The sequence below is a fragment of the Pelodiscus sinensis genome, chromosome 7 (assembly GCF_052426305.1).
Source record: "Pelodiscus sinensis isolate ZL-2025 chromosome 7, ASM5242630v1, whole genome shotgun sequence".
Lineage (NCBI taxonomy): Eukaryota > Metazoa > Chordata > Testudines > Trionychidae > Pelodiscus > Pelodiscus sinensis.
In genome coordinates this window covers 67,001,475-67,019,135 of record NC_143058.1, presented here as the reverse complement: position 1 = coordinate 67,019,135, position 17,661 = coordinate 67,001,475, and the positions used below count along the sequence as shown (strand labels likewise).

The window sequence follows — 17,661 nt, the reverse complement described above, 5'->3', positions numbered from 1 at the left end:
ACTGGTGTTGAGTACGTACTCGCGTAGATTAGTTAGTTAGATTAGTATGTGTTTATTTTCAACCTTGTAATGTGTAGCCTCGTTACTTCCCAACAATCAATGTTGTAGAATAGCAATAGCATGTCCTAATGCTATGGCATATACCTAATTTCATTGATATATCTATATTAAAGCATTTTTGAGTAATTAAAAGCTTGGAAAATATTTTGAATATTTTTACCGCAAAATTTCGTAAGAAAAACTAACTTGCAACTTATGAATAAATTTATATTAATTATGTATATTAAAAATACTTTTTACTGCATTAAAACTGCAAGAAACATGTTAAAATATTAAAATATACTTTAATAATAATTTTGTGTAAAAAGAAAATCCGATCATTTTTGTCCAGAAAATCCTAAATAAATTCGAAATACCTTAAATGGTTAAGATATCACAAGCAGCTACATTATAAAAAAATGTAAAGCAATGCTTTTGTTCATTTCTTTTCCAAGATCATAACAAGAAACATTTGGATGCGGTAGCAGCACAAGACGATTTGTCAATGGCTTCAACAAAAAAATCAAATCTGCCCCCCATGATTGATAGCCGATTTACGGAAAAGGATCTCAATGACATCTTTACTTTTGAATTTGAAAAGCCCAAATTTGGGCTTTTGGGAAAAGCAAAGAAGAAATCGGCAATGTGCAAGGTGGAAAAGGAAGTGAATGGCGAGCTCAAACCATGTAGCTTCAAGACAAGTGAAGCAAGTGCTGTAAAAAGTTTCAACCTTTGGCAGCATGTAAAATGTAACCATCTTGAAAATTATGCAGCTTTGGTTACAAAAAAGGACCAGGAAGATGAGGCAAAACAGAAAGCTGATGCAGCTAAACAACATTCATCTGGCTCTTTGAAAACTCCTGGAGAAAAGATTTTTTTGCAGAGCTTCATCTGAAAAGAAACCCAAAATTGAGCAAACAAAACTTGACTCATATTTGAAGTCCTCAAGGGTTACAGTCACCATCGATGCCAATATTTTCCGTGAAGGGCTGATGGAAATGGTTTGCTTGAGTTCAACACCGCCCACTACCTTCAGGCTAAAGAACAAAGGATTCCAAAAAATTGGAGGTGAAAAGGGTCAGCAGCTTGGCATTTCGATGGGGCACGATGCAGTTTGTCAGTTAGTTGTCAGCACAGCTGAGTCTGGTTGCGAAGAGCTCAAGAAAGCTTTGGAACAAAAATTGTGCTACCTGAAAATGGATGCAGCAACCCATGGAAACAGAAATTTCCTTGCAATCAATGCTCAGTACTACAAAGAAGGAAAAGATAAAGCTTTGGTAAAAACCTTGGACATAATCGACACTGAAGAGTGTCACAATTCTTCCTACATGAAAAGTCAAGTAAAAGCTATTTTAGAAAAATTTGGGATCAGTGAAATGCAAGTGCTGAGCATTTGCATTGACAATTCAGCAATCATGGTGTGTGCCGTCAAAAATTTCAGCGAGGACAATGAAACCATTTCTACTTCTGAGAACAGGAATGTGGACAGAACTGTAGCTATTTTGCCTGATGAAGGAACTAAAGGAATGGATGAAATAGAACTCAGCATGGATGCTGCTGCGCAATGGGTTAATGACCCTAGCCTCATACTTCCAACATGCCTTCATGAGGGCGATTCAAAAGTCCAACTGATGAGGTGCATTATTCACGCTCTTCAGTTGGCAATCTGGGATGGACTGAACAAAGAACATGCAAAGAAATTTCTGGCAAAAATTTGACAAGTCGTTGTCAAACTATGAACCCCAAGTATTGAAAGTGTTCTGCTTGATCTACATGGGGTAATTAATCATTGGATACTCTGACTCGCTGGGGTTCAACATTTGCGATGATTGATCGGCTTCTTGTTTTTCAACCTTACTGTGAACAAGTGGCTGCTGCTGGAACAAGAGAACTCAAGTTAACAAAGGCTGAATTGGACAAAGTGAAGAACCTGTGAGACCTCTTGGCAAAGCCAAACCAAACAACCGTGAATCTTCAAGTTGTCGATGTAACCCGGGAGTTTTAATGAAGGAATGGAGAAAACTGTCAAAATTCTTGCAAGAAAATGGTGGACAAATTGCAGAAGGAATTCTATCCTCCATGCAGAAACGTGAAGAGAAGCTTTTTGACAATATTCATTTCCTTGCTGGAGTTTGTTGACCCACGGTATCGGATTCTTCTTACCTCAAGGGAAATACCAAAGGCAAAGGAAGGGCTCCTCGATATTGCTCAACGACTCGAAAAATAAAATCTATTGCTACATTTGAACTCGGCAAAAGAGGTTGAAAAAAACGAAAGACAACAAAAGGAGTCATCAACAATCGACTCTGCGGTTTCAGAATGTTCACATCCTTCAGAAATAGAAGGCTGTTCTCAAACTTCCGTCTCCACTCTGAACTTGTTCGAGCGTCCATCCCTGAGACGTCGTCAACCATCACAGGGAAATGGAGATAATTCAAGCACCAATTCTTCAGAAGATGACGACTTCGAAAAGGAATTGGATAAACAAGAAAGATGCCACCGAGTTTCTGCGCTTCATAATTGTAATGAAGCATTATTCGAGAGAAACTTTCGGGAAGATTGTGAGGCGATGGAGTCTATTGGTAGGCTAAAAGTTAAGTCTGTTTTTGAGGCCATTCACAGCTACCCATACTGCATTCAGTCTGCCTGTAGAATTGCTTTGAGCATGCCAACAGCTCAACCTAGTGTAGAGTGACTGTTTTTGGCTTTAAAGTTAATTTTAAATGATCTGAGGCAGGCTATGAAAGACGACTCGATTGCTGCAATAATTTTTTACAGATTGAATTATGAATGATTCTAGTTTGTATCGTTGATGACATTTAAATTGATTTAAAACTGAATAAAAATGTTTTTTCAAAATTACAGTATACACTTTATTTAGCTAAAAATTAATTTAAGTCGGAGCGCAGAGCAGAGTCAGAGCGGAGCTGAAGCAGTCACTATTTGTGCTGGAGCGGAGCAATTAAAAAATTTGATTGCTCCAAATCCCTCTCAACTAAACATAAGATGGCACAGACTGTTTAACGTACGTCCTTAATACATTTCAAGAGACCACTCAACATGAGGTATCTTGTTAACACCCTTCCAATACTAGGGCAGAAGGAAAAGGTGGGGCTGGAAAAAGGCTGCTGGTGGTTGGTGGTAGAGGATTACAGATTGTCTTAATAAAATGATTTTAGTGTTCAGCCAAATGATGAATTTAAGAACCAGGTGTGTGTTTTGAAAGTGTGCAGATTTCCTTTGAGGATGACTCGTAGGTCAGATAGAGAGGATTTAATTTATGAAAAGTGTTTGTCGGCACATGACGGTGTTTTTGACCATTGTAGTAAGTTGAGGTCAGTAACATGGAGTCAGCAGGCCTAAATAGAGGCCTATAACATGAAAACAGCCACAAACCTGCAATCTAGTGAGCAAGATTTTGGTTCAGTAACAGGAGCCAAGAAAGAGGCCCTATTGATAAATTGTGTGATTGTGTAAGTTAGGTCGAGCATGGAAGGACACAGGGAGGTACTGGGTACAGACTGTAAGCCAAAGGGGAGTATTGGAACATCTTAAGAAGAAATGTTTTGGTACAAAAACTCCCTAAAAACTAAAGCACATATCGACCTAGGTTCAGGACCAGGTCGGAACTAACGTCATGAAGGATAGTAAGTAAGCCCCCCTTCCATAAAGGGAGGGGTGGTAATTAGGCAACAGAGGGTGGTAACCTGGTACATAAAGAAATGATGTAAGTTGTTTGTACCTGTCTATAAAAGGACACTGCAGAGGGTGCTCTCCGGCTGACCTTGGGGGGGGGCGCACTAGGCTCCTGAACGGCAGGTGTCATTGCCTAAACTTACAGAGTGCACAGTAGCTTAACTTTGACTAACTGCTGTTAATATCTGTTATATGGCAACAGACCTACCCGGTGTTGGTACCTTGTCAACGCGGGCCATAATGCTCAGTGGTGTAACATTGTACTGATCTCTGTTACCAACTGGTAGAGCTCCGCATTTGACAATAAACCTGCTCGACTGATTTCAAACCTTGCCTGAATCTGTCGTTTCCGGGGCCTCTCAGAGATCTCTTGTGTTGACCCAAGTGCACGGGGTCTAACACTCTAGATAAAGGGAGTACTGATTGTTACGCACGCAGCCGAGAGTTTAACAACAGAGTAGAGGTCCTGTCAGGAGCGCGCCAGAACAACCCTGACCAGACAACATGGACACTGACAGTCCAGACCACCGAAGGTACCGAGGTACGACAACCATTATTTTCCTGAATGAATTTACTCAAAAGTGTACTGACTGTTTGGTTTCACCCACATGTTTGCTACTTGGGACATTTAGGCTATGTCTACACTGGCGGGTTCTTGTGCAAGAACAGCCGTTCTTCTGCAGAGCAGCCACACTGCCTGCCCACTCTTGTGCAAGAAGAGTTACAGTAAAGCGTGGTAAGAGAGGGCTTCTTGCACAAGATCTACACTCTTTTCTAACAAGTGTACGCTCTCTTGAGCAAGACGGCAGTGTGGACGTGCAGCAGGGGTTTCTTATGCAAGAAAGCCCTATGGCTAAAATGGCCATCAGAGCTTTCTTGCACAAAGGAGAGTCCACACTGCCATGGATGCTCTTGCGCAAAAGCACACGGCAGCATGGACGTGTTCTTGCGTAAGGGTTATTGTGCAAGATGTCATGCGCAAGATATTCTTGCGCAAGACCCTGCCAGTGTAGACAGCCTTAGTAGACCAGATGAAATAGACCACATGTGTACAATTCATGGATCTTGAAAGGGGTGTTGTAAAGGAATGCTGATCATTGTAGCAATGGATATGTTAGAACAGGGGTGGCCAACATGCGGCTCTCGAGCTGCATGCAAATCTTTGATTAAAAAAATGCAGCTCCTGCTGTTCCTGAGCCGTGTGCCCGGACTGCTCAGGCCGGCTGCTCTGCGCACGGCATCCCAGAGCCTGCTCACAGCTGTGGTTCCAGGACCCAGGCATTAGGTTAGAGCTGGGGGGGAGACTGGGGGCATTGGGTTAGAGCGGGGGGGCTAGGAGTGCCTGGCTCTGGGGGAGGGAAAGGGAGGGACATTGGATTTTTAGAGTGGGGGGTGGGGTCGGGGGTACCTGGCTCTGGGGGAGAGGAGGGAGACTGGGTTAGAGTGGGGATGTGTGCTTGGCTCTGCGGGAGGGGGAGGAAGATTCGATTAGAGCGGGGAGGGGGGAAGGCCTGGGAGTGCCTGGCTCTGGAGGAGGGGAGGGGTATTGAGGTGGAGGGGCTGACGCACCTTAAACTCAAAGTCTTTGTGGATTCAGAATAAGGCAGCCAACACAGATGTCATATTTAAATTCAAGGGCAAAAAAAGAATCAGCATGTATCTGGTTTACACTGTGTTTCTTTAAAGAAAATCCAAAGGCTATTGTTTGCCAGGCTGAAGCAATCATTCAGAGATATGAGTTTCTCCCTTATTGTTTTTTAACCTCTCTCATTTGCAGTCTGGGACAGGAACTTCAAATTGTACTAGTTTATTTCTCATTTCAGTTTTAATTTTAAAAACGCACAGGACATAATAGGTCAGTAGTGTTAAATTTAAAATACATGCTGGGGATGCTTTTTTTGAGAGAGAATATTACTGTATTTTTAAAGAGTTTGTTTGTTTTTAAATTGATGATTGTTCCTTGTCAAGTTCTTTGAAGATCTATGGACTGGCCATGAATTTAAGTGACTAGAGACTTTTTTTATTGGTTTTTGTCCAAAACAAGCTGTAATGTTATTTTTATCACTACATTTTGTGTACTATATCTATCTATCGTTCTATATATAGATATATAAAAATAAATACATAATACATGGCTCATCGCACTCTATCCTCCACTATTTTGGCTCTTCGTCTCTAACTGGTTGGCCACCTCTGTGTTAGAACATAAACATAAGAACAGCCATACTGGTTTAGACCAAAGGTCCATCTAGCTCAGTATCCTGTCTGCTGACAGTTGCCAACACCAGATGCCCCAAAGGGAGGGATCACAACAGGTAATCCTCACATGATCCCTACCACTTCCAAAGAAACAGGGGCTAGGGATGCCATTCCTAACCATCCTGGCTAATAGCCATTGATGAACCTAACCTCCATGAATCTATCTAATGCTTTTTTGAACCCTGTTAAAATCCTAGCCTTCACCGCATCCTTGGGCAAGGAGTTGCACAGACTGTGCACTGAGTAAAGAAAAACTTCCTTTTGTTTTAAACCTGCTGCCTATTAATTTCATTTGGTGACCCCTAGTTCTTATGTAGTGGGAATAAGTAAATAACTTTTCCTTATTCACTTTTTCCACATCAGTCATGATTTTATAGACCTCTATCCTATCCCTCCTAAGTCTCCTCTTTTCTAAGGTAAAAAATTCAAGTCTTTTTAATCTCTCTTCATATGCGACCCATTCTAAACGCCTAATTGTTTTTGTTGCCCTTTTCTGAACCTTTTCCAATGCCAATGTATCTTTTTTCAGATGAGTTGACCACATCTCTACGCAGTACTCAAGATGTGGGCTTACCTTGGTTTTATATAGAGGCAATAAGATATTTTCTGTCTTATTCTCTATCTCTTTTTTAATGACTTCTAACATTCTATTTGCTTTTTTCACTGCCACTGCACACTAAGTTGATGTTTTCAGAGAACTATCCACAATGACTCCAAGATCTCTCTTGAGTACTTGTAGCCAAATTAGTCCCCATCATATTGTATATATTATTGGGATTCTTTTTACCAATGTGCATTACTTTACATTTATCAACATTAAATTTCATTTGCCATTTTGTTGCCCAATCACTTAGTCTGGGGAGATCTTTTTGAAGCTCTTCACAGTCTGCTCTGGTCTTAATTATCTTGAGCAGTTTGGTATCATCTGCAAATGTTGCCACCTCACTGTTTACCCCTTTCTCTAGATCATTTATAAATAAGTTGAATAGGATGGGTCCCAGGTCTTGGGGGACCCCACTAATTACCCCTCTCCACTCAGAAAACTTACCATTTATTCCTACCCTTTGTTTCCTGTCTTTTAACCAGTTATCAATCCATAACAGGACCTTCCCTCTTATCCCATGACAACTTACTTTACTTAAGAGTTTTTGGTGAGGTACCTTGTCAAAGGCTTCCTGGAAATCTAAGTATACTACATCCACTGGATCCCCCTTGTCCACATATTTGTTGACCCCCTCAAAGAACTCTAGCAGATTAGTAAGGCATGATTTCCCTTTACAGAAACCATACTGACTTCTGCCAATAAATTATATTCATCCATGTGTCTGACAATTTTATTCTTTACTATAGTTTCAACTAATTTGCCCGGGACTGATGTTAGACTTACCGGTCTGTAATTGCCAAGATCACCTGCAGAACCCTTTTTAAATATTGGTGTCACGTTAGCTACCTTCCAATCATTACATACAGAAGCTGCTTTAAAGGATAGGTTACAAACCACAGTTAATAGTTTTGTAATTTCCCATTTGAGTTCTTTCAGAACTCCTGGGTGAATGCCATCTGGTCCTGGTTACATGTTACTGTTAAGTTTATCAATTTGTTCCAAAACCTCTTCTAATGACACCTCAATCTGGGACAATTCCTCAGATTTGTCACCTAAGAATGGCTAAGGTTTGGGAATCTCCCCAACATCCATGAAGACTGAAGCAAACAATTCATTTAGCTTCTCTACTATGACTTTATCATCTTTGAGAGCTCCTTTAGCATCTCGATTGTCTAAGGGCCTCAATGGTTGTTTAGCCAGCTTCCTGCTTCTGATGTACTTTAAAAACATTTCACTATTACTTTTTGAGTTTTTGGCTAGCTGTTCTTCAAACTCCTTTTGGGCTTTTCTTATTATATTTTTACTCTTAATTTGACACGGTTTATGGTCCTTTCTATTTTCCTCACTAGGATCTGACTTCTACTTTTTAAAAGCTATCTTTTTATCTGTTACTGCTTCTTTTACCTGGTTGTTAAGCTACGGTGGCACTTTTTTGGTTCTCTTATTGTGCTTTTTAAATTTGGGCTGTGCATTTAAATTGGGCCTCTATTATGGTGTCTTTGAAATGTTTCCATGCATCTTGCAGAGATTTTACTTTTGTCACTGTACCTTTTAATTTCTGTTTAAGTTCCTTATTTTTGTGTAGTTCCCCTTTCTGCAATTAAATGCCACAGTGTTGGGCTGATGAGGGGCTTTTCCCACTACAGGGATGTTAAATTTTATTACATTATGGTCACTATTTCCAAGCAGTCCAGTTATATTTACCTCTTGAACCAGATCCTGCGCTCTACTTAGGACTAAATCAAGAATAGCCTCTCCCCTTGTGGGTTCGAGAACTAGCTGCTCCAAGAAGCAGTTATTTAACATCAAGAAATTTTATCTCTACATCCCTCCTGAGGTGACCTGTACCCAGTCAATATGGGAATAGTTGAAATCCCCCGCTATTATTGAGTTTTTTAAATTTGATAGCCTCTCTAATCTCCCTTAACATTTCATTGTCCTGATCAGGCAGTCAATAATATATCCCTACAGTTATATTCTTATTGGAGCATGGAATTACTATTCATAAATATTCTATGGAACACTTTGGCTCATTTAAGATTTTTACTTTATCTTAAAGTAAAGTGTCCGTCTGCTATGTACACTGGACAAACATCTCAGACGCTTCGCCAAAGACTCTGGAGTACTGTGTCCAGTTCTGGGTCCCCCCACTACAAAAAGGATGTGGATGCATTGGAGAGGGTCCAGCGGAGGGCAACCAAAATGATTAGGGGGCTGGAGCATATGACTTATGAGGAGAGGCTGAGGGAGTTGGGTCTGTTTAGTGTGCAGAAGTGAAGAGTGAGGGGGGATTTGATAGCAGCCTTCAACTTCCTGAAGGGAGGTTTCAAAGAGGATGGAGAGAGGCTGTTCTCAGTAGTGACAGATGGCAGCACAAGGAGTAATGGTCTCAAGTTGTGGTGGGAGAGGTCCAGGTTGGATATTAGGAAAAACTATTTCACTAGGAGGGTGATGAAGCACTGGGTTACCTAGGGAAGTAGTGGAGTCTCCATCCCTAAAGGTGTTTGTCTCGGCTTGACAAAGCCCTGCCAGGTTGATTTAGTTGGGATTGGTCCTGCCTAGAGCAGGGGGCTCGACTTGATGACCTTCTGAGGTCTCTTCCAGCTCTATGATTCTATAAGAATCAATGCACACAAAACGGATATCAGACAGTATCATAAAGAAAAAAGTTTCTTGCCATTTCAACCAGAAAGGGCATTGTCTCAACGACTTGATTACCTGTATACTGCTTCAAAGGCATTTTAACACCAGACTTGAAAGAGAAACCTCTGAACTGTCATTCATGCTTAAATTTGACACTTTACGCCGGGGTCTTAACAAGGATGCTAATTACCTTACCAATTACAAAGATAGCTTCCCCACTTATCACCTCTAATATCATTAGCTCACAGACATTTACCTCCCCTCCCTCATCCTCCCTCTGTTCTGAAATTTGATTTGTCCTTTTTGTGTGTGTTCACTTTTTTGATTGTATTCCTTTGGTATATATGGTCATGCCTATTTCCTTCCACAATTTGATCTGAGGAAGTGGGTCTGGCCCGCGAAAGCTCATCATCTAATAAACCATCTTGTTAGTCTTTAAAGTGCTACATAGTCCTGTTTTTTATTCCTCCTAGCCAGATACTCTACCCCCAATCTGCTCCTGCTCCCGCCTCCTGGAGTGCCCATGCGGCGCCAGTCCCCCAAGCCCTGGCTCAGACTGGGTGGAGGATGCAGCCAGGTGAAACACTGAAAATGTATTCCTTTTTCATTCTTTTTTTATATGCTTTTATATTTTTGGGCTGCAAAAAACAGTACTAAAAAAAAGGGTTCCAACTAAAGAAAAAGTTTGGGAAACCCTGATCTAACCAGCTTTCTATCTATCTTACAGTCCATTTATCCAATCAATATTCCCTTAACTTGCTGGCAAGAATACTGTAGGTGTCTGTATCAAAAGCTTTGCTAATGCTGGCACTGAGGGCTTTGGAAGGACCAGAAACAACTTACTTGAATATTCATCATTTGCTTAATGAATATGCAAATATGCAAATGAATGTTACCGGTCCTCCAAAAGCTCGTGAATGGATTTACTGGTCCCCACGTCAAAAAGTTTAGGAACCCCTGGCTTATGGAATGGCCATGGTGGTGGCAGGACAATTATGGAAAGCAAATTGATTACAGCATGATGCCAGAGTTATCAAAATTGTTTAGCTGTGATGAGTGGATGCTGGCATTTTTTTTAAACATGAAGTGATCTGTACATTTAAAAATATAATAAACTTTTTAAAAGTCATACTGCCTGTTACCATTTCTCTTTAACAAACCATTGTGAGCTGTATTCAAAGACAAAAAACCCTTCTGCAGTTTTTCCATGATTGCTGCATTCAGTTATGCGGATATGGATTTCCTCCAGATTTAGGCACAGCAAAGACAACATTAGTTTATAGTAGATTAGAGGACATATCCCATATGTGACCAGGAATGTACAAAGTCTCCAATGACACATGGTTTTTCAATGTTTACACATTCTGCTGTCTTCAAAATTATGGAAACTTTTCCATCAGACTGTATATAAGAAGTATACTGTTTATACTTAGGAACAGCATCCCTTTTTTAGTGATTAAAATGCAGAATTAAGAGTATAAATAGTATGTAAGCTACAGCTTATTCGGCCACATTTAAATTAGCTTTTCAAAGCAAATACTTTCATTTGTATATCACAGAAAGGCAGTACTGGAAGTGATCTTGAGATATCCTCTAGTTCATCCCCATGCACTTAGACATAATTAAGGCAGCATAGACCAGCAGTTTCCAGTCTACAGGGTCGCAACCCAGTGCTTGGTCGCGGAATATCAGACACTGGGTCTCTTCACTACAGAGTGATCAGTGGAGGTTCTAAGGCAGGCTTCTTGCCTGTCCTGGCACTGCAGACTGTGCAGCACCCCAGAAGCAGCCAGCAGCAGGCCCAGCTCCTAGGTGAGGGCAGGGGATAGAAGAGCGCACAGGGCTCTGTGCATTGCTCCTCCCCTGAACACTAGCTCTGCACTCCCATTGGCTAGAATCTGCTACTGGCTGCTTCTGGGCTCAGCATGCTCAGAAGTGCTAGAACAGGGAAGAAGCTGGTCTTAGCACCACTGACTGGGAGCTGCTCAAGGTAAGCGCTTCCTGACTAACCCCTAAAGCTGGAGCTCTCATTCTTAGCCACACTCCAGAGCCCACACTTCAGTCAAATTATGTTGGGTCATGGGCATCAATAATTTTATACAACTAAGTCCTGAGAAAAAAGTTTGAAAACCACTGGCATATACCATCCCTCTTATGATTAAATGCAAACCACTTCAAGTGCTTACCATTAGTGTTCTGCAATGCAGATTAGTGCTGTCCGCGCTGGTGGCTCTGCTCCGTCTTCATATGGCAAAGATCAGTCTTGGTCTCCTTAGTAGCTGGTTAGCTTGACCTTGCTATGTGGATCTGGGCTTCATCAAACTCCTGAGCACCACAACTAACCCCTTCTCCTCTCCTCACCCCAGCACCAGCATGGATACAGCTGGGCTAATGGAGAATGCAACCTTAGCTGGGAAGTGGATCAGCTACTCATCAGATTATGGATATTGAGCAGCTATAGGGTGCCATGACAGGATTACAATGGGGAAAGGGGGCAGGGTTGGTGACCAAGTGATATGGTAATATTCACAGCAGGTAATATGACAGGGGTATGTCAGGCTACAAGGCATTAGGGCAGGGTTAGGGCAAGGTGTGTGGTGCACAGTTACAGGGTGAGTTAATGTGACAGGGTAGGTTGCAGAGCAGCATGGCAAGATGACAGGGTGGGGTCAAAGCAGGCTATGGAATAGTATGCAGAGTGTGGTGAGCTTGTGTAGTGTTGGATTATGTGGGGAGTTGACAGCAGCTTGGGGGCCAGTGTGGTGGGGACAGGCAGGGAGATCTGGTGGGCTCCCCTAGTAGACAGGGCCAGATTTCCAAGTGGGTTAAAAGCTAACGTCGATCTGTGCAGCTCTCCTGCAGGCAGCCCAGCACCTGAGGCAAGCTGGTGGCTGTCCAGCATGTGGCTTGGAGCAGGGCGGCTGGGGGGGGGGGTCCTAGCCCCTTCCGAATCACCATGGGCCAGGGTGGGCTGGCACAGGGAGCGCGTGGCCCTGCGGAAGGAGAGGAAGACACCCGGGGGGGGGGGGTTGCTGCGGAGAGCAGTGGTCCCCCCCCAGGCTCTGGGGGGTGGCGTTTGGGGGACGGGCTCTGGCTGGATGTGGGCAGGCGGCCTGGGCTGGGGCAGAGCGGTGTAAATGGCGCTGGGCTCTGCCTCATGCCAGGGAGTGGAGGCCTCGGGCTGTGGGGCTGGTGGGGAAGGCCTGAGGCGCGAGGCGGTATGGGGGGGGGGGGGGGGCTGAGGGAGCGGTTTGGGGCATGAGGCGGTGTGGGGAAGGGAGGGGCTGAGGGGGCAGTTTGGGGCGTGAGGCGGTGTTTTGGGGCAGGGAGGGGCCGAGCGAGCGGTTAGGGGCGCGAGGCGGTGTGGGGGGGAGGGAGCGGGTTTTGGGGCTGGGGGCAGTGGGGGCGAGGCGGTGTGGGGGGGGAGGGAGCGGGTTTTGGGGCTGGGGGCGGTTAGGGGCGCGAGGCGGTGTGGGGGAGGGGCCGAGCGAGCGGTTAGGGGCGTGAGGCGGTGTGGGGGGGGAGGGAGCGGGTTTTGGGGCTGGGGGCGGTTAGGGGCGCGAGGCGGTGTGGGGGAGGGGCCGAGCGAGCGGTTAGGGGCGTGAGGCGGTGTGGGGGGGGGGGGGGGAGGGAGCGGGTTTTGGGGCTGGGGGCGGTTAGGGGCGCGAGGCGGTGTGGGGGAGGGGCCGAGCGAGCGGTTAGGGGCGTGAGGCGGGTGGGGGGGGAGGGGCTGGGGCTGGGGGCGGTTAGGGGCGCGAGGCGGTGTGGGGGAGGGGCCGAGCGAGCGGTTAGGGGCGCGAGGCGGTGTGGGGGGGGAGGGAGCGGGTTTTGGGGCTGGGGGCGGTTAGGGGCGCGAGGCGGTGTGGGGGAGGGGCCGAGCGAGCGGTTAGGGGCGTGAGGCGGTGTGGGGGGGGAGGGAGCGGGTTTTGGGGCTGGGGGCGGTTAGGGGCGCGAGGCGGTGTGGGGGAGGGGCCGAGCGAGCGGTTAGGGGCGTGAGGCGGTGTGGGGGGGGGGGAGCCGGTTTTGGGGCTGGGGGCGGTTAGGGGCGCGAGGCGGTGTGGGGGAGGGGCCGAGCGAGCGGTTAGGGGCGCGAGGCGGTGTGGGGGGGGAGGGAGCGGGTTTTGGGGCTGGGGGCGGTTAGGGGCGCGAGGCGGTGTGGGGGAGGGGCCGAGCGAGCGGTTAGGGGCGCGAGGCGGTGTGGGGGGGGAGGGAGCGGGTTTTGGGGCTGGGGGGGGTTGGGGGGGAGGGAGGGGCCGAGCGAGCGGTTAGGGGCGCGAGGCGGTGTGGGGGGGGAGGGAGCGGGTTTTGGGGCTGGGGGCGGTTAGGGGCGCGAGGCGGTGTGGGGGAGGGGCCGAGCGAGCGGTTAGGGGCGCGAGGCGGTGTGGGGGGGAGGGAGCGGGTTTTGCGGCTGGGGGCGGTTTGGGGCGCGAGGCGGGCCGAAGGCGTTTAGCGGGATGGTCGCAATCCCTCGCGCCACCTGCGAGGCGAGAACAAGCGTCTGCCGCGTGCTGCCGCGAGACGTTACCCAGATGACGTGGCAGCGTCACGCGCTCTGCCTTGGGCTCTATGGGCTACCGTAGAAAACACAGCTAATGACGACACGCGCCTCAAACCGGACTCCGCATGCGTGTTTCACAAATTCCAGAAGCTTCAGGTACATCCGACAGAGTCTTACGTCATGTGCACCGCCTTCTCCTTCGCGTGACCCCGCCCACTCCATAGGCGCAGTGCCGGGATGCCATGTTGCGCTTCCGGGCCGTGGCGATCATTTCCGGGTCATGGGGGCGAGTGCGGGAAGCTGCCGCTGCCGGGTAATAGCGGTTGTGGGGCGCGCCGGTCCTGGGTGCCCTCCCGCCCAGGCCTTGGCGAGCGGCCCCCGTGAGGCCGGCCGGGTTTGGCGGAGCCGAGGGGGCGGGGCCGCGGGCTCGTGACCCCCCCCCCCCGCGAGGATGGCGGCTCAACGGCTCTCGGGGCCCGGCGGCTCCGTGACGTGCCCCCTGCCCGCGAGCAGCGCGCGCGGCGAGCCCGCCCTCGTGAGCCGGCCCTTCAAGTGCCCCGAGTGCGGCCGCGCGTTCGCCCAGCCGGGCGCTCTGGCGCTGCACGGGGTGTCCCACGCGGCGGAGCGGCCCCACCGCTGCGAGCTGTGCGGAAAGGCCTTCGCGCACGCCTCGGCGCTGGTCAAGCACCAGCGTGTGCACACGGGAGAGAAGCCCTACACCTGTCCCATGTGCGGCAAGACCTTTGCGCTGTCCTCCGGCCTGGTCCTGCACAAGCGCATTCACACCGGCGAGCGGCCCCACACCTGTCCCCTCTGCAGCAAGAAATTCATCTCCTCCTCCCACCTCGCGCTGCACCTGCGCTCCCACACCGGCGAGAGGAAGTACAAGTGCAATGTGTGCGGGAAGCTCTTTCTTCAGTCCTCACACCTTGTGAGGCACAAAGCAATCCACACGGGGGAAAAGCCTTTCAAATGTGAGGACTGTGGGAAGAACTTCGGGCGTGCCTCACACCTGAAGACTCACCGACGTGTCCACACAGGGGAGAGACCTTTCAAATGCACCCAGTGTGAGAAGGCCTTCACACAGAAGGCAGGACTGATACTGCATGTCCGCCTTCACACTGGGGAGAGGCCCTACAAATGTGACAAGTGTGGGAAGAACTTCCGTTCCTCTGCTCACCTTATGTCACATCAACTTCTTGAGTCTGGGGAGAGGAATTTCAAATGTACCACGTGCAGTAAGGCCTTTAAGCAGGCCTCCTCTCTGAAGCAGCACCTAAAAACACATGAAGCCCGCGAGCCTCACCGTTGTTCTGTTTGTAGCCGAACATTTTCTAGATCCTCATATCTCCAGCTTCATATGAGAACACACAGTGGGGAGCGGCCATATCATTGCATGGTTTGCAACCGGACTTATGCCAAAATGTCTACATTTGAGAAACATTGTAAAAAGCACCAGCAGGATGAAGAGAGGTGCAACATCAGGCCCAGAGCAATGACGACAAGGGCGAAAGCACTGGCTGAAAAGAAAAGACAAGAGCAGAAACAGCAGCAACAAGATGACAGCCCGGAACAACATCAGCCTGACAGAGAGTAGCATCAAGATGGAAAACAGTAACAATCACTAATACCATCACAAATAGGGAGGAAAGAGTGGCGGAGTTCATTTCTGTCAAATAAAAACCTCTGTGTGTCACCAGTGTTTTTCAAGAAAACATTCTGAAGTGGAATTCTAAAAGTGCAATGCAAACAATTTTCGTACTCACACCAAGTCTCTCAGTGCACCATACAATCTGTTGTATTCAAAATGTTACATGATTACGATAGTTTCACAAAGTTCATCCTTACTGTTTTATTTTAAATAGGTAGGCTGTCTTTTCTAAGCTAGAGTGGTAAGGGTTAGCAGTCAGCCAGCCAAAATGTACAGTTTTATAGGGAATGTTTTTTAAAAAGGGGAAGGATGAGTTTTTGCATGCAAAAAGCAAATTGAGATACACTTGGGTGAAGATTAATGTAGTGACATTGTTGCACAAATTGGAGTCCAATTTTTGGCTTACACTGATACCAGCAATTGGGTTGGGAAAGATTGAGGTTTTAACTTGTGAAGTGCAATTTGTTTCTAAAACACTGTAAATATCTAGAAAATAGTGTCTGAGACTTTCTTACTTTCCCAAGGAATTATCACAAAGTTCTGCTCAGTATCCAAGCATTACTTGGGGTCTTGAGTGAAATATGAAGAACTGCAGGTCTTACTGTGTCATCCTGAAGATCAGTTTTTATTCATCATTTCAAAAAATAAATAAGGCAAGTAGGCAGAATTTGTCATTCAGATTAATTTGAGCAACTTTGAACTTCCAAAACATTTTGCATCACAGCTGAAACGGGGGGGGGGGGGGTGTTTATTAATCTTTTCAATATAAGAAATGTGTTGTTGGAAAGAAATTCTAATCTGCATCCTTATTTGAACCTCTCTAGTCCGGCAACCTTGGGACCTGGCCTGTGCTGGTCCAGAGAATTTGCTGAACTTCGAGAGGTTAATATTGTCTAGCAATATAACTTACACTTCCATGGCTTGCTGGGCTCTTAGAAGATATTTGGAGTAAAGTAGAGCTAAATAAATAGCACAGAACCCTGAGAGCCAGGACTTGTGGTTGTAAACAAACTTTATGGGACTGTGGGAAAAATGGTGGCCACACCCATGATAAGAAGACACCCTGCTAACTAAAATCATGCCCGACGATGGATGTTGCTGAACCAGAGAGTACCGAACTAGAGAGGTTCAACCTGTACTATTAATGTATTGTTGTCTTTGGTTAGTGTCCACCGTCAAATCAAGTTAACAGTCTGTGGATTCTGAGGAGTAGTAAACATATTTTTAAGTGAACTAAAATAACAGGAAAGAATATGGTGCCTTTATCAAATCATAGCTCTCCTGAAATCAGTGCTTTATCCTAAATTCTTGTAAGCTTTAAATCACTTTAGCAACACTATTATAGAACCTATTTCAAATGTTTACTCAGTCACATGTTAAGGGAAAAAAGGAAATAATTGTTTCCATACTTTGAGCATGTTTCAATGCACGTTCCTTATTTTTTATGTTGAGCACATGGACTTTTTCAGACTTGGGTATATCTTTATGCCATTGTGTGAAAATGCGTATTTTGCACTTTAAGGATATATTTAGAATGGTTCTCTACTGCATACTCACAACTCCCTGGTGTTAGGCCAAAAACATACTGTTGTAGTAGGAATGAAAACTTATACATTGTAAATATATCAGAGAATTGAGTCAGGTAAATTATACCGAGGAGGAACTGAATTCAGTTGAATAGCACATTTGCAGTTAACAAAACTGATGAAAGACTCCACTGACTTGTCTTCAGAATTTACTGTACAGTGGATGTACTGAGGTACAAAAAAAGTTTCTCAGACCTGCTATTTTTATATTGCAGAATTGTACACTTGCAGTATTCAAACGGACAAATAGAACTAATATGTCAGCATTTATTGTCATGGTAAGGTATCATGCAAACTTTTGCTAAGATTTTTGATTCATTCTGTTGTGAGCTGATATGGTCTTTGAGAGCGACCCGACTCTCTGGGATATATCTGCAGTCCTGTATACAGCAGTGCCATACAAGTAGAGTTTATCTTTTTGTACTTCAATGCGCCTATTAAAATAACCAGTATAAATGACTGTCTCTTTTCCCATCTTGATGCTTCTGATTTTAATCCTTTTGCCCTAAAGTAATTGTTTTAGATGGCTATATAATGTTTCTCTGCTAGTTGTGACATTCCCCTTTCAAAATGTAGAAGCCATTGGCATGCTGTGTTCTTGCGTATAATGCAGCACATCTCCACTAAGAATTGGAAGACAATGGCAAAAGAAACTCCCCGGTCTGGCACAGGGATGTTAGGCTTA

At 45.9% G+C, this 17,661-nt stretch overlaps 1 protein-coding gene and 1 long non-coding RNA gene across 4 annotated transcripts in view; one reads left to right on the top strand and one right to left on the bottom strand.

Moving 5' to 3' along the window:
* LOC142830246 (uncharacterized) overlaps positions 1-12,534 on the bottom strand; it is a 79,741-nt gene extending 67,207 nt beyond the window's left edge. For 2 of the 3 annotated variants that reach the window (XR_016350122.1, XR_016350123.1), the window contains exon 1: positions 11,428-12,534. This is a non-coding gene — a long non-coding RNA (uncharacterized LOC142830246). The remainder of the gene's footprint in view (positions 1-11,427) is intronic. The other variant, XR_012905356.2, reaches the window with a different exon arrangement.
* Positions 12,535-13,617: 1,083 nt separating this feature from the next.
* LOC112544169 (uncharacterized) lies at positions 13,618-17,436 on the top strand. Its single transcript, XM_075934127.2, has one exon. It carries the CDS (start codon positions 14,191-14,193, stop codon positions 15,334-15,336), a length of 1,146 nt encoding a protein of 381 aa, XP_075790242.1. The 5' UTR covers positions 13,618-14,190; the 3' UTR covers positions 15,337-17,436.
* Positions 17,437-17,661: the final 225 nt, after the last annotated feature.